Source organism: Aptenodytes patagonicus, chromosome 11, assembly GCF_965638725.1.
Source record: "Aptenodytes patagonicus chromosome 11, bAptPat1.pri.cur, whole genome shotgun sequence".
Classification (NCBI taxonomy): domain Eukaryota; kingdom Metazoa; phylum Chordata; class Aves; order Sphenisciformes; family Spheniscidae; genus Aptenodytes; species Aptenodytes patagonicus.
The window spans coordinates 1,658,525-1,677,850 of record NC_134959.1 but is presented as its reverse complement, the minus strand read 5'-3'; the positions used below and the strand labels follow the sequence as shown (position 1 = coordinate 1,677,850).

At 52.9% G+C, this 19,326-nt stretch overlaps 1 protein-coding gene across 5 annotated transcripts in view; it reads right to left on the bottom strand.

Moving 5' to 3' along the window:
• ANKRD11 (ankyrin repeat domain containing 11) overlaps positions 1–19,326 on the bottom strand; it is a 160,878-nt gene that overhangs the window by 37,674 nt on the left and 103,878 nt on the right. For 4 of the 5 annotated variants that reach the window (XM_076348900.1, XM_076348897.1, XM_076348898.1 and 1 more), the window contains one exon: positions 3,958–4,102. In XM_076348900.1, the coding sequence (XP_076205015.1) occupies positions 3,958–4,044 (87 nt within the window). In that variant the 5' untranslated portion in view covers positions 4,045–4,102. Of the gene's footprint in view, positions 1–3,957; positions 4,103–4,614; positions 4,648–19,326 lie in introns of those variants that run through there. The other variant, XM_076348901.1, reaches the window with a different exon arrangement.

Sequence of the window (19,326 nt, the reverse complement as noted above, 5' to 3'; positions counted from 1 at the left end):
GCTGGTAACCTGGGAGGAGAGAAGCCCAGAGGGACCAAGGGCTCCAACACCCGTGCCCCTGGGCGATGCCCCACGCCAAGCTGACACACCAAATTCCTGCTGTGGGCAAAACAACCCATGCTGCAAAAAGCAAATGCTGCAAGAGCGGGAGTTTCCCTGCACTAACGCCGACAGCAGTGTGTCGTTTCCTGAACAGGTCTCTGCCGGGGGGGGGGAGAGAAGGGGCAGGAGAAGGGTTCGCACCCTACGTTACAAAAAGGGATGGACACAATTTTACAGCGCATTGGACGTGGTGGAAACCAAACCCCGGCATCCCCTAAATCCGCGTCCCTTGTGGCCTTTCCAAAACCAGAGTACAGCACATACACACGCGTGCAAAGTTTCAAAAACTCTGAATTTGGGTCACGATCAATGCTGCAACTCAGCATTATGGAGACAACTGGAACTGAAGCCCCATTCCTGTGTGCCTCGGGCCTTCATTGAGGTTTGTAAGAAATGCTACCCTGCAATGACTATGACTATCTTCACTGAAACATTGGCTCTTCAGTATCTAAGTCACCCAGTGCTTCTGCACATTTCACGCCCCGGCGGGTGGCTCTGCGCTGGACGCACAGCCCGGCACTCGTTCGTATGGCGCAGGAAAGCCCTAACAGTCCAGGAGGTTTCAAGAAGAATTGAGAAATGAGGAGTATGTTCCCTTTTCTGAAACTGGGAGAAGAGGGAGGAGAAAAAGCAAAAACTTTTTTGAAGGGCAGGAAAAATAATCAAATAGGAGCAAAATGTATTCATACTACTAAAATTATTATGGATAAAAAGTGTAGTAGTTTTCCCCCTTCGCTCCTGTGGAAGCCAACTGAGTTTGATCCAGTATGGGTATCAGCAAGGTACCGTGTCCCCCAGCAAGGCTCCCTCACTGAGAAACCACCACCCCTATCACCCGGGAAAGGGTGAGAAGAGGCAGCACCTTCAGCAGTTTTCCTAACGTCGTCTCTGCCCGGTTTGCTCAGTTAACCTCTGCTAGCTCCTACAAGCCAAAACCGGGGGTCAAGTGCTGTTCTGCTCGGTGTTCAACCACTGCAGCAAAAATGCAGTTCAGACTATGCAAGTGGGAGCATTTCCCCATAAAGAGACAAATCCTGTGCCGCAGCCTCTGAGCACACGGTGTAACCACGCAGCAAGCGGTCCCAGGCACATCAGGAAATGGTTTCGACAACTGATATAATTCTTGCTGCGGTGTTCTGCTCAGCCTAAGTCATGAGTAATCTGCTTCTGGTATGGGGATCTGTGGATCTAAACCAGAAAGGAGAATTATTCATATATGGCATGCATATTTTTACGAAACCCTTCAGACTGAACTCAACCAGAAGGAGCCCCCAGGGCCGCCGAGCGCCCGCCCCGGGCAGGCTGCGCGCAGCCATATAAGGCTGGCAGGGCCCGACTGGCCGCCCCGCTGCCTCCGTGAACCCCAGGAGAAACAGCTCCTCGCTCAACAACAGCAAAGCAGATGAAGCATCTAATGCTGCCGGCCACGGAGGGCAACAGAGACACGGTCTTTAAACCACTTGGCTCTCGTGGCTGCGCCAGCACAAGCGACACCTCGCTAGTGAATAGGTCCCTCCCATGGAAGGGCACGGAGCAGAGAGCTAGGAGGAGTTCCCTCTTATAATTAGCTCTACAACTAAAAGGCAGCAGCTCACATCCTCTTCCACAAAGCACGAGCCCTCTGCAGAAAGGGCAGCCTCCCAGAGAGCCTGGCTGTAACATGTTCAAGCGCAGAACTCGCACGTTTCCTGCAGCGCTCAGCCCGCTGCGACACCCAGACTGCTGAGCATCCTGCACCGTTACTCGCCTTCAGCGCTAGAGCTTCAGAGCCCAAACATGTAAAGCCTTTTTAACATTAAAACAACCGTCGATATTAAGGTCACATTGAGAGGAAAACACTTAAGTGGCAACGCAGCTATTGCTTCACCGTGCTCGCCCTGTGCACCGTCGCAGGCGGCCCCGGTGGGCGCAGGTCCCTCCGTGCGGCACGGCTCGGGCTCTGCCGCAGCCGCTCTCTGCGCTCCCCAGCGAGACTCCGCCAGCAAGAGTGCGCCAAGTCGCAGGCTCGGGCCTTTGAAAGTGTTGACAAAGGCGAGATAAATTAAAAGCAGCGGCTTGCTTGACAGGCAGGTACAACAGCGTCTGGAAGGAGGAGGTCTAACAACTGAGTGCTTTTACCCTGAGTCACTGCTCCAGCTCACGCTCCAGAGTTAACTAGAAACGGGGCGATTTGCTGCACGATGTCCTTTGGCCACTTAGGCTGGATCTTAGCTCAGTTCCTGGAGGACAAGAGCCTGCAAGTTTCTTCTCCATTGAGAAGACCAGAATTAAGTGAGTAGAAAGGCTCTTCCCCGTCCTTACACAATACCACTCTCTGCAGGTCTGTGCTGACGCCTCTGAATGGGAAGCATAAAATTATTTGTGTCCTAGTTATTTAGCCAGCGGGAGATAACTCCAGTTCCCGGCGTCCCTAGCGCCGCTCAACAAACCTGCTCTGTAAATAACATGCAGCATTTAAGCTGCCGCGAGTGGATGAAATAAAATGGGAGCTGATTCATATTATAACTGATCCTCTCCCTCCCGAAGCACCTGCGCCAACATTAAGCTTCTTACACAGCACAGACAAAACCCCGTATTTGCATATCCTGCGCTGCCGGGCTCAGCCTCATTTGCCAGGGTAAATGCTGGTATTTTCCTGATGCAACAGGGCAGCTGTTTCACCTCCAACACCCCTGCTCCCAGTTCTTGCCCTGCTCCTACAAGCCCCACGCCGTGCCCCAGCAAAGTGCCCACGCAGGAGCAATGCTCCTGCTCTCAGCACGGCTCCTGAACCGGACCTGTGCACGCACTGCGACGCAGAAAGGAGAACGGGGCAGATGCTACCAGTGCGCTCGATAACCACATTTCTGCCTGGGATTTTCCCGTTGGTTACTTGTCGTTTTCCTCGTTTTGTCAATAATACGACCTCAATCATAAGAGGAGTTACTATCATCAACACGGTGGGATTGCAGGGGAAGTGACAGAGCAAGCGACGCGGCATCGCGGGTGCTCGCGAAGCTCAGCTTCAGCTCCCGGGGCCTGGCAGAAACTCCTGGGGGAATGCTGAGGAACTGGAGCAAGGAGGTGAAAGGAAAGCGGATGGTATGTGCTTCCATGGCAGAATACAGTAGATGTAGGTTTTAATTTTTATTTAAAGGTAACATTTGTACACAGCTTTCTGCACAACTATTTACTGGAAACTACCGATACTGAGAAGGATGAAAAAAAGCTGAATGAGAGGAGGCAGAGCTTAAGTCTGGAGCAAAACGAGAATCTGGGAATGAAGAGGAGAAGTATGAACTTATTTATCCTTAAACTCAGATTTCATCTCAGTAACCCCACCTCAACTCCAGTCAAAACCTAAACACTTCAAATAAAACCCCAGAAGCAGTAATTTCAGCAGAGCACTTCACACGCTGAGTCCTGGTCAGGCCACACTCAGAGCCCAGACTTCTGCGTGAAGCAAGACCAGCTGAGTCTGACACAGACACAGCATTTACAGCCAGAGGAGGAGGAGGAGAAACTCCTCCCTCGCACAGCACGCACTTGGGAGATCACTGCATTACTTGGTCCTTCCACAGCTTTCTGCAGAACGCCTTAAAAATGCACAGTACTTGCAGAAGAGAATCTTCCAAAGCATCCCCCCGTTGCTCGGCCGAGTCAGGTCTATGCGGCCACGGCACTTCCCGGGAAGTACTGCAGCCACCGAGAAATAAAGTCGACCCCACCAGCTGGCAGAGTGCCAATACAGAGATTTGATTCAGGTGATAACAGCCCACGGCAACCTCCCGCCACATGAAATATGCCTGATGTCTTCAAGCCGTGGCAGTAAGGGGCAGCATCCCTAAAGGAAGGCAAGTGAACCAAACACGCTACCTTTTTCCCCGTTTGTTTCTCCACCATGTCGTTGCTGAGAGAGAAATCTTCTGGCTGTGGTGTTTTAGAACACCCACCCTTGGGCATCGTTCTGCCTTCCTTACTTGATCTTCATTTATGCTGCCATCGCCTCATCATCAACCGTCTGTTTAGAGAGAGGAAAAGAGAAGTTAGACATCTCAAAAGGATCTTTCCACTGGGGGGGGGGAAGGCAAGACACTTCCCATGGGGATAAACCCCCACCAAACTCTTCAACGGCAACACCAGGATGGCACAGCACCTCCAAATGCCGTGCACTGCAGACCAGAGCGGGCAAAACCACCGCTGGCTTCTGCCACCTTCCGCATGGGAAGCAAGCTGGGACCTGCAGCTGCAAACACGACTTGCTTCACGTGTAAGGGAGAGCTTAAAATGGATCATGCCCAAACAGAGAGCAATATCCCTCCTGTTCTTCATCTACAGCATCACTCCAAGCCTACATAAAGCTTCTTGCAGCTACAGCTCCGTCCAGAGTGCAGGGACATGGGGATGCACCCTCCAGGTACGTGTCTGGGGCAGGGACAGCCCTGCTCCCCCAGTCTGTCACGCTGAATTCCCAGGCGCTCGCAGGACCAACATGCACACCACTAAATTACAAAACCTACTTGTAAAACGCACTTTTTGAACATGTCGCCATTATGAGATGAGACCAGAAACCGCCAAGGGGGCACAACATTCCCGGAGTGGTTTGCCACAGGCTCCTCACCCCGGCACCGGTGCTGCTGTCGCGCCTTGGCCTAGGTAAGACAATTTGGAGAATAACAAAGCGCTCCCTGCTCCTGCCATGTGTTGCCTGGTTACAGGGCTGAAAAGACAACTGATATCTGAAATACAGCAAAGCATGAGCTGCAACAGAGATCAGAAATACCGGCTGAAGCCAAGGCAGGCAAGGCCTTTTTAGGTGAACAAAAATATCTCCTCTCCCGAGACCAGAGGCTAAAAAGCAGCCATGCAACAGTATATCTCCGAGAAGTGACCCACATCAATCCCTACAGCAAAGGCCTCGTTGTACTTACGCTGAAACGGCATAAACAGGCACCATTTGAAAACTCTTTCCCCAGCTAATTGCCACCTGACAGCACTAGACATTGCACCCATTAACGTCTTATAATAGCGGCTGGGTTTCTGCAGAGCTACAATTGCAGGAAATTGTCCAGGAACAAAGTCATGCAGCGCTCCATCACAAGATGGGAATTCTGTGGGTGGGGAGAGAGAAAGAAAACAGAGGAGAGGAGAGGAGCCAAACCCTCCCTCCCGCTCGGGGCTGGGGGACGAAGCAGCGTGGACCTTGAACCGCGTCCCGGGCAGCACCAGGAGAGCCCAGCACCATCTCGCCGGGTGCTGGGGCCCCACACCTGCAGCGGCCGGGGCAGGACAGGGGGTTAAAGGCTGGAGGAACACTAGCGCAGTGCTTTCATCAGCCTTGTATGTTAGAAGTTCCCTGGAAATCCCTTCATAATTTAAATGTTTCATTTATGCTTCAGAGGCTTTAGGGCCCTTTGGGTTGGTTTGTGGGTTTTTTGGTTGTTTTTTTTTAAAAAAGTGATTCAGAGGCCCCATCCCAGCCCTGCAGCAGCACAAATTCCCAGACCAAAGCACCGGACACAGACAGCGCTAAAATATCCCGGTGCTGGCATTTTCAGCAGGAGACTGCGCTTTCCAAGGCGGCTAATCCTCCACCCTAACTCCTTCGCCTGGGCTACAGGAGGACAGTTACCCACGTTTAGGAACGGAGGCTTTGGGGACTGAGGCCTCTTCGTGTCCCCCTGCTCGACGCTGGGACAAGCTGCCGTGCTGAGTTTTGGGACCTCCAGCCAGGAGCCCCCAGCCCTTTTCTTTTGGATACGAGAGCAGGAAAGGATCCGAACTGGAAAAGACAGGAGCAGGCTGATCAGCCCTCCTCATCGCTGCAGCTGGGAAGCAAAACCAGGGGGAAGTGCAGAAAATTCAGTATACCAACCCAGCATGTCCATAAAGAGAAAATGGAAAAATAAAATCTTCTGTCAGAGTGAGGGAACGACTGCAGAAATCTGCGTCTCCAAATTTCTGCTCTTCATCATTTGAAGGGCCTGCAGCCCAGCACAAGTGCCAAAGTTCGAGCACCACAAGGGCTGACTGAAAACAGCACCTTAAAAAGGCAGCTCAGCTGTCCTCGGGCGCGCTCGGCGCCGGCAGAGAGAGGCTGGAGCTCGCAAAACCTGAAGCCAAGAGCGAGCAGCCCTGGCCTCAGTGCTCCCACACACCCAGCCAGGGGTTCACCGGCTAACAAGACATCACGTTTCACAGCAGCGTGGCTCTCCTGGCACTGGTGATGCTCCACCGAAGGCACTGCTCCGGAGCCTGAGGTATCCCCTCGATGTTGCACATTGACGGCGTCTCAGGCGCTGCAGTTGCTTCCTCTAGAAGCAGCTTCAGCCATTTACAGCCTCAAGAACCTCACTCTGTCAGCCATCGTTAACCAATTTGTAAAGTTTAAGAATTTTTTCCCCTCGGTTTCACCTACTGGTACTCATTAAGGTGCAGATAAAGGAGAAACGAGCAAGTGCCTGAGCATGCGCCTGGGAGGAGGCAGGAGCCCGCAGGAGCACTGGCTCAGTGCGGAAGATACAGGGTCAGCCACCTGAACGGATTCACTTCAATATTCACTGCAAATCTAAGAAGTGGAAATTCAGATGACGTGCTGGACAATGGAAATTTATTTGCACTTTGCAAAGGATACTAAAAACAAGCAGCTTCACTTATGTCGGTCATGAGCACAGGGACCAGCACGGCTGGGAGCAGGGCACGCTCCGCTCCCGACCACGAACAGCCAAAAATTAAAACCACGTCGTTTCCAGTGCCTCGCTAAAACTGTTTCATGGCCTGCACGCTGCCAATTTATTCTCGAAAAAATTCTGCCCACTCCCGATGTCTCTGTGGCTGTTTGTAACCGGGGTAGGTACCTATTCACGTGGAGCTTCGAAAACCTGTTTAACTGAGAAAAGGCCAGACGGATGCCAGATTAATTCTGCACCCCTTCTGTTCATCTAGCTGACTCATTACACTTGGAAAGCTGGCTGCCTCTCCATGTAAACAGAGCACTGGCCTGTTCAACAGCTTGGAGGGAGTATTACATTTGCACAACAATTACCAACAACGCTTGCAGTCTTCGTTTCATTTTTAAGCACGTTTAATAGGAGTCAGAGGGGAGGTACAAATTCCTGGGTTGGAGGAGCTATCTATCCCCAGCTCGTGGGAGCGACGGCGGAGCATTTTGAAGTCGCACATCTAGGGATGCAGAATTACAATTTGGCTTCAATCCCTCCTAATCTGGGAGCTGGACAAGCCACCCCCTTTCCACGACACCCCTCTCAACCTCACCTTCCCACCAGGAGACAATCATCCCCCTTCCTATTTTGTAAACAATTAACTAAGCTCCTTGAACTAGATGATTACATGTCTGCCGCACAATAAGAAGTGGGAGACCGAGTGAGCTCAACAGAATATAATCCCTCGCACTTCTCCGGGAAAACAAAGGAGCTGTTTACCTCTGGCCAGCAGCCAGCCCCGGCTGCGCGCGTCGCCGTCCCCATGCACGCCAGCCCCTCGGCCTGGCCGGCAGCACCCCCCCCGCAGCCGGCAAGGTGCGGGTCCCACGCCTCTCCCCTGGGAAAGCGGCGATGGAGAGGGGGAGTCTGCCCTGGGACTCGGCCAGCCTGGACATGGCAGCTCCCACCGGTTCGGGACGGCCGGCTCCAGCCAGCGGCCCCAGGTGCCGGCAGGGAAGGCCACGGTGGTCCCAGCCCCCGGAGCGTTGCACACACGACTTTGCCTGCAGGCAGAAAGCTGGAAAAGCGGACACGACACCCAGCCCGGTCAGCCTGAGCAGCAGGGAGAAGGGCAGCCCTGCGGCCCTTCCCGCTCCAGCCTGGGCTGGGGGGCCTCCTGGCCACTGCCTCCCCCCGTGGCAGGGGCTGGTCAGCGGGAGGGTTAGGGCCCCCATGGCATCCCTGAGCACCCTCCCGGAGGGTGGAGAAACAGGACTGTCGGGAGCACGACCAGGAGCGGGGCTGGAGCCCTGCCTATCGAGGCCGGCTGGGAATGAACAGCAGGGCTCTGCAGAGCCAGCCCCGGCCATGCACACGCACACACGATCCTCTCCTCTCCCCTTGCTGGGACGAGGAACCAGTTGAAAATGTGGGTTGGTTTTGTTTTTTTTTTATTTCGCCCAAGGCATGCCAAGCCAAAGCCACACACTGAGACGAAACATTTCTGTGGAGGACCTCAAGAGGCAATGGTCCCGAAAGGGACGGGAAGGGAGGGGGGGGGGTGTCATCTGTCCCTCCGAGCTGCAGGAGGAGGAGGAGGAAGAGGAGAAGGAGAGTGCTGCCGGCGGCTGGCTGGGAGGCAGTGCGGGACCAGTCGCACCCATTAGCCAGGGCCGGGCTCCTGGTGAAGGCGATGGGCAAATCACGACGGGCACAGACGCACACGGCCGGAGCCCGCTCTCGGCCCCAGCCAGCCGACGCCAACACCGTGCCTGACAGGAGAGGAGATTCCTCGTTAACAAACCCAACGGCGCCGGCGTACATTTAAACCCCTTATCCCTACCCCTCCTGCCTTCAGGGGCACAGCGAGCAGCATCCATATCTGTGACCAGAGAAAATGCAAACAACAGTGAAGTCCTCAAATGCTTTCAGATGTATATCCAAGGCGGAGCGACAGCTTTCCCTGGCTCTGCCTGCACCACAGGCTGCCGGTCCCGTCCCCTCCAACCCTGCCCTCCTGCAGCTCCCTGCACAGGCGTTTGCACAGCCTCTCTCACCCTGCTGCGTGCAGACCAGCCAAGCTCCTGCCATCTCTATCTGAAGCCACAACAAATTAGCTCATGCCCAAGATCTGTGCATTGGAGCCTGCCCATACCCTGCCAGCTTGGAGTAAAAAAGATTGTGCAGACTTCTTTAAATGCCAGACAATAAGAAGAAAGCTGGCTGGAGGCTCTTACCCGTTACAAAAAACTCAAACGCAAGGATGGAAATTAGAGGCGCAGACGTTATTTGCACAAATCCAACACATTTGTTTGGTCTGAAAAGGTTGGAATATGAACAAGTCCCATCGAAACATGAAAAATTTAAAACCTCAGGCTCCTTTTGAGGACTCTGTCCCAGAAAAACAGGTGTCTTCAAACCTTTGAAAATTGCCTTAAAATAACAAGTCACACAGATGACATCCAAAATCTGACACACACCCTCCCCCCCCAGCACTGGAAAGCGTGGGGAGAAAAACAAAAGTTGAGGTCTTTCAACGCGCTGAACCGTGCCCTTCTCCATCGCCCCGCCGATACCTTCACCGAGATGTTTGTCACCCCAGCAAAGACCATCTCTGAGCTGCGCAGCACGGTGGCACCTGCCGAGCCCACACGAGAATCACGGTGTACGTCACTAACAGGCTGCATGTTCAAAAAAGCCACCGTCACACCTTCGACCCAGCGCTGCCCATGTGCATCCTGTTTAGTGCTGTTTTACCCACACGCTCCCAGCATCAAAGACCCGCTCTTCGCCAGCTTTTCCTTTACCCGCCAGGCCTACACAACTCACGATTAGTACCTAAAATTGCCTGTGCGCACCGGCGGGACGTGCACTTTGGGGAACAAGGAACAATTGTCCTTTGTGCTCCAGCTCGGCTCCAGAAGAGTAAAGTCCATCTTTCTCCCCCATCGGTACATAAGCCCAGGAGCAGCAGGAGGCCTGCAAGCCAGCAGTGCAAACACAGGTGCGTTTCATTCAGCAGCCTTACAATGGGTAATCGCAAAGATTAGCTATTAATAAGCTACTGCAGCACGAGGTGCTAATTCTTACAGCCATTACCAAAACAAGGAAAATGGAGAGGTCTCTGCATTTCCCTGCTCTGAACGCAGCCGGCTGGAGAGCATGCTTGCCTGCTGTCACATCTGGGGTTACCCCAGTTTCACAGCTCCGTCATGGCCTCACCTTCAACTCAACATCTTCTTTCTTCACCCTGGGGAACTTGCTATCGTTTTGTTCCTGGCTTTTGAAGGGGGATGTCGCTCTTTATCAGGAATTCTTATAGATGAAACAACTTTCTTCACCTCTTTGCATGGCTTCTCCTCTCCTGCTCTCAAAATCAGTACCTGATCCCCACAGTAACTGCCCTTTCTCCCGCCTTTCACAAATACTTATTTCGCCTTAACCCACAGTGCTTCCTGACCTCCTGATATGCCTGTAACTACTCACATCTGGATGTATTTGCATGGGGCTCAGGCAAGGCTTGCTTGCTTTCTCAAATACGCGCCAGCCAAGTAGACTCAGTAACACGAATTAAGGCAGCTATTAGTATTACAATCGTTTGTGAAACAGACGCCCCTTCCCGGCGTTTGTTAGGACCTGCAGAAAATAACGCAACAGAGAAGCTCAGCCTGCCGAGCAGTTTGTGCACGTGGACGTGCACCCACGTCTTCAAGGACCACGGTCAAGATGATGCTCGAGACCTCGCCGGGCACCGTCAAAGTCCAACTCCTCAACGGTTCTCCGGCGATGACTCGCTACACGAAACCATCCCTGCTAACGGGTTAAATTTAAACCACCCCCCCTACACATGTAACCTGCGGGTGTCATTTCCTGCCCCAGCATCTGAAGACCGGGCAACGCTCTCAAATTATGGCAACTCTTAACTTTTTCTATTATGCTAAGTGTTACTACTTAACAAGATTATATTTGGAAATTTCTGCCCAACTGCCCTATGATTCAGAATACTCCAGCTGGGACCGTTCTCGGGACACACAAAGTCTGAAATAAAAGCGAGCCCTGACAGTACCCTGAAACCACGAGCAACCACTCTGCCTGTGTGGTTTCTCCGGGAGCAGTTTTTCCCACAAACCCTTCCCTCAATTATCTATATGCAGCTGCCTCTTGATATTGCTACATTTCTGGATGCCGCTGATTATCTGGTTTCTGGCCAAGGTTACAAAACTGTTGTTTCAGTCGGTTCTCCGAGCTGCGGTCTGGGAGTGGGATCAGCTGCGATGAGGCAACCTTTGGAGCAGCCGGCGTGTTACAAGAAGGCTGGAGCAGTGTACGGCCCTGCCGCACCACCATTAGTCAGAGTGGAAGAGCCGATTACGACACCGTTGTCCTCTTGGTGAGACCGCGGGATGGCTCCGGATCACCGGCCCAGACCAAAACCTGCCAGAGAGGGAGGACTCCGCGCTTCGCCCATCCCCTCTCTGCTTCACACAGAAACCCCTCAGGCTTCAACCAGGGAAGAGCTGTAACCACGTCTGCCAACGCAATCATCTACCGGACTTCTCGCACATCGACCTCCTTAAAACAGTGAAGAACTCCACTCGGATATTCCCACTGCTGCTGCATACGGGAGGAAAAATATTTCCCTAATTAAGTACATCCCAAGGACTTACACAAAGCAATACTGCGCACCTACGGAGTGATCGGCAATGCTAACTTTAAGCAGACTGCGCAGTGTATTGCATGTCACATGCATTTAAGAGGAAACAATGCAGCCCAAACTATCCTGCACACAGAAAACTGGAAAGAAATGTATGTGCTGAGAGGTATGAGGAGTGCAAAGCCTTTACCCGCAGCTCGCCGCGACGCAAGCAGGGCGAGCCTCCACGGCACACACGGTTCACGCAACGTGCTGAGAGCCTGTCCTGAAGGTCCCACCAGCGGGGAAAGACGGGGATTCCCCAGGGCTGCTTTATTCTGGCAAAATTTGAACAACACAAATCCTGCACAAATGCACAATCCGCTCCATTCCCAGGACGGTTTGGGGAGCCGGGCTCTGGCCCCCCCCATGCCCGGCAGGGAGCTACAGCTGCGGCTCGCTGCGGTTTGCTCTGCTGCAGTGCAGCTCAAGGGGTTCATGAGCATCAGCCAAGCCCCAAAAACGAGCTGGGCCTGATTTTCAAGACGGAGAAACATGTTAGCACAGACGATTCATGACCATCGCTGTCCTTGATTTGATGCCGACTAAATCTCAGTGAACGAAAGGGCAACAGATGAAGCAGCAGCGACTGACGGCGCCCTGGCAGCGAGCTGCGTCACCTACCCCACCATCCCGGCGGCAGCCCAGGGACCCAGGCGTGAGAGGCTGGCAGGGTCTGCTGGCACGCTCCGCTCCATCCTCGGCCGGGCTGAGGCTCCTCCACGCTCCCCACCTGCGCACTTTCCATCTTCCCATTCCTGGCACTAGCAACTTGTCCCAAGGGGAGGCTGCGGGGTGAGCACCATTCCTACAGAAAGCTCGTGTCGGCTCCTGCAAGCCCCATCTGCTGCTTAGCTGCAGAAAGGGAAGGCTCAAGAAGGTAACAGAAAGCAGAATGTGTTTGTGCTTTATTTTCAGCCGTCTAAATTAGCACAGGCGCCTCCGTTACATGGCTAAATCACCAATAACTTTGTGCCTTGTTCGCCTCCGGGAACTCTGCATCTGCACTGACGTAACGCAGCTGGGCCGGGGCACCGCAGGCAGATTTTACCAGCGAACTGAGACCCGGTTCTGTGAGTTTGGGCTGCTTTAATTAAATAAATACTACATATTCCTAGCGTGTATCTCTGTACATACATATGTACATGCACACACATGCACGGACAAACACACACACATATATAATGTACATACACATTACAGTAAAACCCCAAACGAGACTTTTGCTCCAGTCCTGTCCAATTTTCTGCGTTACATGCTTCATTACGTAAAAGTCTAAGACAAAGACCAGCTTTTACTACAAAGAAACCTACATGACTTAAACAAGCCCTTGAACCCGAGAGGAGATGATGACCAAGCACGTTAATTACATGAGAAAGAAAGAAACCAGAAATATTTTGCAAAAGGTGCCACAGCCATTGCAACAGGATCCTTCAAGTCGAGGAGACCCTCAGCTCGGAGGTCTGCTACGACCAGCCTCACGCAGCGCGGGCTGCGCGGACGCCAGCTACACCCTAATGAAAAGCCTGCTCGAGCCACGGCGGATTTGAACAAATGCTTCAGGATGTCCACGTTTAAACTCGTGTTCAGTCTGCGATGTCGCAACAGCCAAGTAACATCTTCTCCCAGCTGTGAGCATGAAAGACCATGGTAATCTCAGCAAAACATTTCTCTTCCTCCCCGTTCTTGCACAATTCTTCCCAGTTTCTCTCTCCCCGTCTCAGCATCCTCGTGCCCACTGCAAACACGCAAAGCTTCCTCCAAGCGTGGGAGCCTCAGGAATATTTTGGTGACTTCAGGAGCAAGTCACAGGCGACAGAACAAATCTCACACATCACCACTTTCCAGGCAGGGGCCCTGAAGGCATCAGGCTTTGGGGAAAAAGCAAACACAGAACTTCACTGATTTACTCTTATTTGGGGTCTGCAAACCCAGGAGTTTCATTTCAGCCATCTGCCTCTTTCTCCTTTTCAACTGAGGCCAGTGGGTTCGAGACCGATGTCTTACCTATATACAAACCACTTTGCAGCAAAACTACTATTTGTTTGCCATACTACTGGCAGCTTTTAAATGACAGGGCAAGAACTGAATAGAGATGGACATTAAAAAAAAAAATCCACAAAACCAGAAAAACCCAGAACCATTAAGTATCATCCCAGCAGAGAAGAGAAGATGGCGAAAGGTTGGATGCTCTGATTTTCCGAACCAACCAGAAGACTTCAGCTATACAGGGCTCACATTGGAAGTGCCACATTAGCCTTCCAAACCTTCTATTTACACAGTGCTCAAAGTTTTATTCACCCCCCAATACTGGAAACACACAGGAAGGATAATACCCCCTGACCTAGTGTTGGCAAGAACCTGCCTTCGAGCAGAGAGGTGGAGCAGGTGACCTGGAGGCCCTCTCCCACTGACAGTGCCAGGACACCGCACGGGCTTCACGCATGGGACTTCTGACACCGGGCTTTGGAAAACCGGCCTCCTAAACCCCAAAACACCATGGCAGGAGATCCACATCCTGAGAACATCCAAGGCACCTAAGCTAGCTTCTGCTCCGAAGGAGTTTCCTCCTCCAGTAACAAACCCAGGGCCGTAAGCAGACAGATCTCCCACCTTCAGCGCTTGCAGGCGTCACTGCCTGCCACGAGGTGCAGCAGCCAAATCCACCGCCACCACCAAAACCCAGCGTAGGACAATGCATCAAAGCTGCAAACCCATTGCACTCCCAGCAAAACACCAAACTCGTGATATTCTCCCTCAAGATATGGAAAAGTGATTCATAGCTCACATTAAACTGGGAAGTCTGTAAGCATGAAAGGAACTTGGGGGCGGGGGGGAAGTCTAGGCCACGTAAAGTTTCAGTTTTCTGCCAGGGCAGCACTCGGACAGGGAAGCCTTTCTCACAAACGCACCACGCACCACAGAGCAAGCACAGCACGAAGCCAACGCCGGGCAACAACCGGGCTACGGAGGAGGAAAGGCTTCTGCCAGTTTCAAAGGTCTGGGCCACGGCGCAGGCAGGGAGGGAAGGGGGAGCGAGCGCTGCGGAAGGTCTGCTGCGCAGATTTCTGGGCTGCAGGGCAGCCACACACACGGTGCTGCTCTGGGAGCTGGCTCCACGCGGAGCTGTGAACTGCTAATGCTTCCTCCCAGCCGCTGCCGCTCCCCCTCCCAGCAAAACTGTCACCACACTTTTCGTACCACTTAAAAAGACGCCGTGGCTCCCCGAGCCCCGACACGCTGATAAGAACAGTGGATTTCCCAGATTATTTCAGCCCGAGCTGGAAGCAGAGCTCCGTCTGTAGCTGTGCGTCTGCGGATGACAGACCACCGCCACGCTGCTATTTAACAAGCTGTACGACAGGAAAACAGCTTGCTGTGGCTTCTGTGGGGCTCTGCGTGCTGCAGCCAATGTGGAAAAAAAACGAAGCATGAGTTTCTCCAAGCAAACCACATGCCCTCTGCCGCAGGCTGCCAGGCGTACGGGGAGAAGCACCTTGCCCGTTACCTTTGTCACTTCTGCTCATCTTGTTTCAGGAGCCAAATTGCCCATCCGGTTTTCCCGTTCCCGGTCCAGCAAGCGGGGCCTCCGCTGCCGCAGGTGCCGGCAGGGTCCCTGCCCGCGGCCGCGCCGATGCCAGGAGGCTCACGCCTGGCGCAGCGCACTGCCAAGGACCCCGGCCATAAACACCTGAGAACAAAGTGGCCATCCTCTTCCAGGGGACGGCAGGAAAGGTTTGGGCACAACACAGTCCTGCTTGCTGGTTTGCCAAGAATCAAATCAAGGTTAGTTCTCCACAAATCTGCAACCCTCCTCTCTTCTTCCTCCATCTCCACCTCTCAAATTACAGTCTTTTTGAAGGTGATGCATTGTATATAAAGGCATAGGAATGCATTTACCAAAACAAGTATATTCTTGTATAGGGGAAACAATAGCTTTCTCTACAAAGCTAGTGTTGAACATGTCATCAGAGCAGGAGCGATGGAAAGCTGTAAAAACGGGCCTGCTTTAACAGATCGTTTCCATAAGGACATGGGCCCCTACCCTTCAAAAAAAATTGAGAGCCCCTCCTGACTTTGGGCCTAATTAAGTTACACGGACACGAGGCCTCTTGTAAGACAATTTGTTATAAAGCTACTGCTTAAACACTCGCTGAAAACCGAGCCAAGTTAAGAATATCTGGAGCTGCGTTTCGGCAGCTGACCAGACACGTGCCGTGTCCGGAAGCATGAGGCTCTGCAGATGTCCCTGTCCCACGGCACATCCCCACCGCAGTTCGCCCAGGAGCCCGAGCATCAAAAAGGCAACGTTCAGACAAAACATACGTGTGGCAAGTTGGGAGAAAAAAACCCAGATTCTCTGCCGCCTCCTTGTCTTCCTTAAAAAAGAAAGGTCTGTCTCCCAGCTGCGTGCTGGATTCGCCTGCCTCCCCCAGGCTGAGGAGCCCAACCTGACAACATGACACTCGGTAGCAAAATTTGGAGAAGGGAGGGATCACGGTCAGGCTTATTGACCCCAGGGGGGGAAAAGAGAAGCCACAAGTGAAAGGTAGTCTCTGCCGGAAGAGCAGCCCAAAGCCAGTCTGCAGATAGATCAAAATAACACGTTAAGGGACCCGCAGAGCCAAGCCTTGGAGCGTAAATCATTAGGATACAGGTAGGAATGGTACAACCGGAGTGGTACTATTTATACCTGGTCCCCCAGGTCTGCACCAGGCTGACGTGGCTGGCACCTGGCAGACCGCACACGTGCTCTCATCAGGATCACAGCAAGCAAAGGAGATGTTTTCGGTCCTCCAGGTAACACTGCACCAAGCACCACACCGCCTGCAAACGACAGCCTTGAGAGGTGAGCACAACCAGCTTCTGCCTCCGTGATCCAAGGACTAAACCTTCTTGCAAGCCAGGACGCAACCCCGGGCTGCACGGCAGTACCCAGCCCGGCACGCAGCCACGCCGAGCCCGCTCCCACCCGCACCGGGAGGCGGATGCCCGCCGGGACACCGGCAGAGGGCTTGGCCCCAGGGAGGCCTCAAGAGCAGGACAGGAGCGTCGGGCTTTGACAGTCTTGGTGCTTCGTGCTCTCGGCTCGGTCCTTTACCGCACGTACCCGTGCAGTCAATTAGGGCGCAGAAAATGGCTCAACCAGGCCTACGCCTGCAAACTGCTTTTACCCCCCAGCCAAGCACAATGGCAAGGGAGACGGAAAACACAAAGAGCTGCAGTTCCCACCCTCTTGCACAGTGAAGCCCTGCCACCTCCCCAGAGCTTCCCACGGACCACGCAGCCTTACCAGCAAGCTCCTAACCGAAAACAGCCCTGCACAGCCCGGCCAGCTCTGAGGACCACCGCCCAGCGCTCCCAGAAAACACCGTGGTTTGCGTACCATAAACCTTGGGCTGGAGGATACGGGACTCATTACTTAAAGACGAGGGTATAATATGACACCTGAATTCACCAGCGGGCTCCTCGCCTGCCCGAGCGGCGGCATCGCGAGCTCCACAATCTGCAGGAGCAACGCTGGAATTTCAGGGCTTCGTTTGGCTGTTTACCTGCTTAACTGATTGGCATCAGCAGAGTTAAACACTCTGCATCGGAAAGGGGGTTTACAGCCTGCACGCTCCGTGCTGGCTTTGGAGAGAGCATTTCTCATGGCTGGGTACATCCCATCTCCCCTCCGAGCTCTGTTTACCCATGATAGCAGCCCGGTGCCCCGGCTGTGCAAACACCGGCCCTGGGAGCCACCGGCACCCGCGCAGTATCGTGGCAACGTGGCTGAAGCCAGCTTTGCAAACTCACAAAGTGTGCAAATTAATTTCATTATTCGCTCTTGCACATCATGAGGAGGGAAAACAAATAACCTGCCTGAAAGTACATTCTAGTAATTATTAACACGGCGTAAGTTAACCCCAGGGGAGTGGGAGGAAAGACTGGCCGGAGAGGAGAGCCTGGCACTTGCCTGTTCGCTAGAGCATACAGCATGTCAATACTTTTTAAATATAAAATCCAGCCTTAAGCTGCATTTTGTTCCCTGTTTAGCCCAAGGATTCTTCATTTGCTTGCTGAACCTACACATTCTCCCAAACTTTTACCAAGTAAAACTGACCATTCAAATATTTCACCAGCAAAGCTCTTCACTTCCATTTGCTTTTGCTTAGACGTCTCTCTTCCCCCCACAAATGCTCTGGAGGCACCCATCCCTTCGGCAGAGCTGTCAGGATTGTACACGAAACCTTCTTTGGCGATGACTAAAGCCCAGGTATGCACCGAGCGTTCTGGTTGCTATTTTACTTTAGATTAAAAACATCCTTCAGCTTAGCAGCGATGCTGGTCCGTACCAGTAATCCCCCTCCCCGCCCCAGGAGAGCAAAAACTGAGGTTTAATACCCTGCACCACACAACAATTTAATCCAGCGCTGTACATCTGGATCACGCGACCCCTTCCCCATACTGACGGGCACAAAACCCACGTCGTAGCAAAATATGTGTTTATGGAGCTGGAATTTTTGCTCGTGGAATTCATGCAATTACCTTAATTCTTAGAAATCCTAGTAGCTCCTATGTACCGTGACAAAATGGCTATAGATGATAACAAACCCATGGCTCTACCACAACAGAAAGTACTCCTGAACACTGCACCATGCACAGCTCCTTTGCCAGGAGCCGAGGAGATCCCTCCCTGCCTGATCCGGCTGCCTCCCCGCAACAGGGCACTTGGAAAATACCTTCCAAGGTGCTCAGTTTGGGGGGATTTAGCTTCATCATGAAAAACTGAGGGGATCTCAGCTTGGAGGAGAGCATAGCAGACCACTACGAACCTACAGCAGGGCTGTGGCAGAGCTCCAGCAAATCTTAAAGCATTATTAGTAAGCCATTAAGAGGCACTGTCAAGACAGATAGGCTTTAAGATTACTTTACAAGGCAGTTGTCAGGGATTTCAGGATGCACCGGTTGCTGCAGCAGCTCAATTTTCACTTTAAGACGACTGTTGTGTGAGCATTGTTTTATAAGGGACCTCACAGTAATAAGCCGAGATGTTTTTCAAGGTAGCTAACGTAGCCACGTTTTAAAACCCTGCCTGGCATCAGCACAAAGTGCCTGCACGCACACACGCCCTGCCAGTGCCGGGGTTCTAACCAAATTAGTCAGAGCCCGGTTTGAACACGGTTCCTGTGTAAACCTGCGCCTACGGGAGCGTCCAGCTTCCTGCAGACGCAGCCTCGGGACGGAGCAGCCCGACCCTGGGAGCACAGATACACGCCGCAGCCGTAAGCCCGAGACGGGCTCTTCTGCCCCGTGCCCCGGCGCAGCCTCCCTCCCTGCCGGGCTGCTCGGTGCTGCCGGAGAGGCAGTTCACCAAAGTACGTCCGTCCATACGCTCTGGTCCTCCCTTCCCTTGTCTTATTTTTGGAAGGTAAGTGCGGCTGCGTATCTGCAATACTTGAAATGAACACCCCAGCGGTTCCAAAAGCTTTTGAGAATATCGATAGATCCGCACAGAAATTCTTTCATGTTCTTCTAATGGCTAACAGGCTCGGTGTTCTGCTCTGCAAGTCAGATTACCCTGAACAGCTCGGGAGCGCAGTGACCTTCAAGGGCTTCCCCAGCCTTCCTTCTCCTCCCGCCCCACCAGCGACCACTAACGAGCGAGGAGAAGCAGCGGCTCAACATGGGACCTTATGTGCTCCATTCGTATGGGACCTATATGCTCCATTTGTATCACATCACCATATCTTGCTGCCCATCTATACAGGCAGAGGTCTCCACTGACCGAATCCAAAGGTATTTTCGTGTCCCCCTCTATTTCCAAGCTGTTTCTATACGACCCATACACTGTCACAAGCTATTGTCACTAAGTTAAATAGAAGTGCAAGGGTTTGAAGTCAAGTC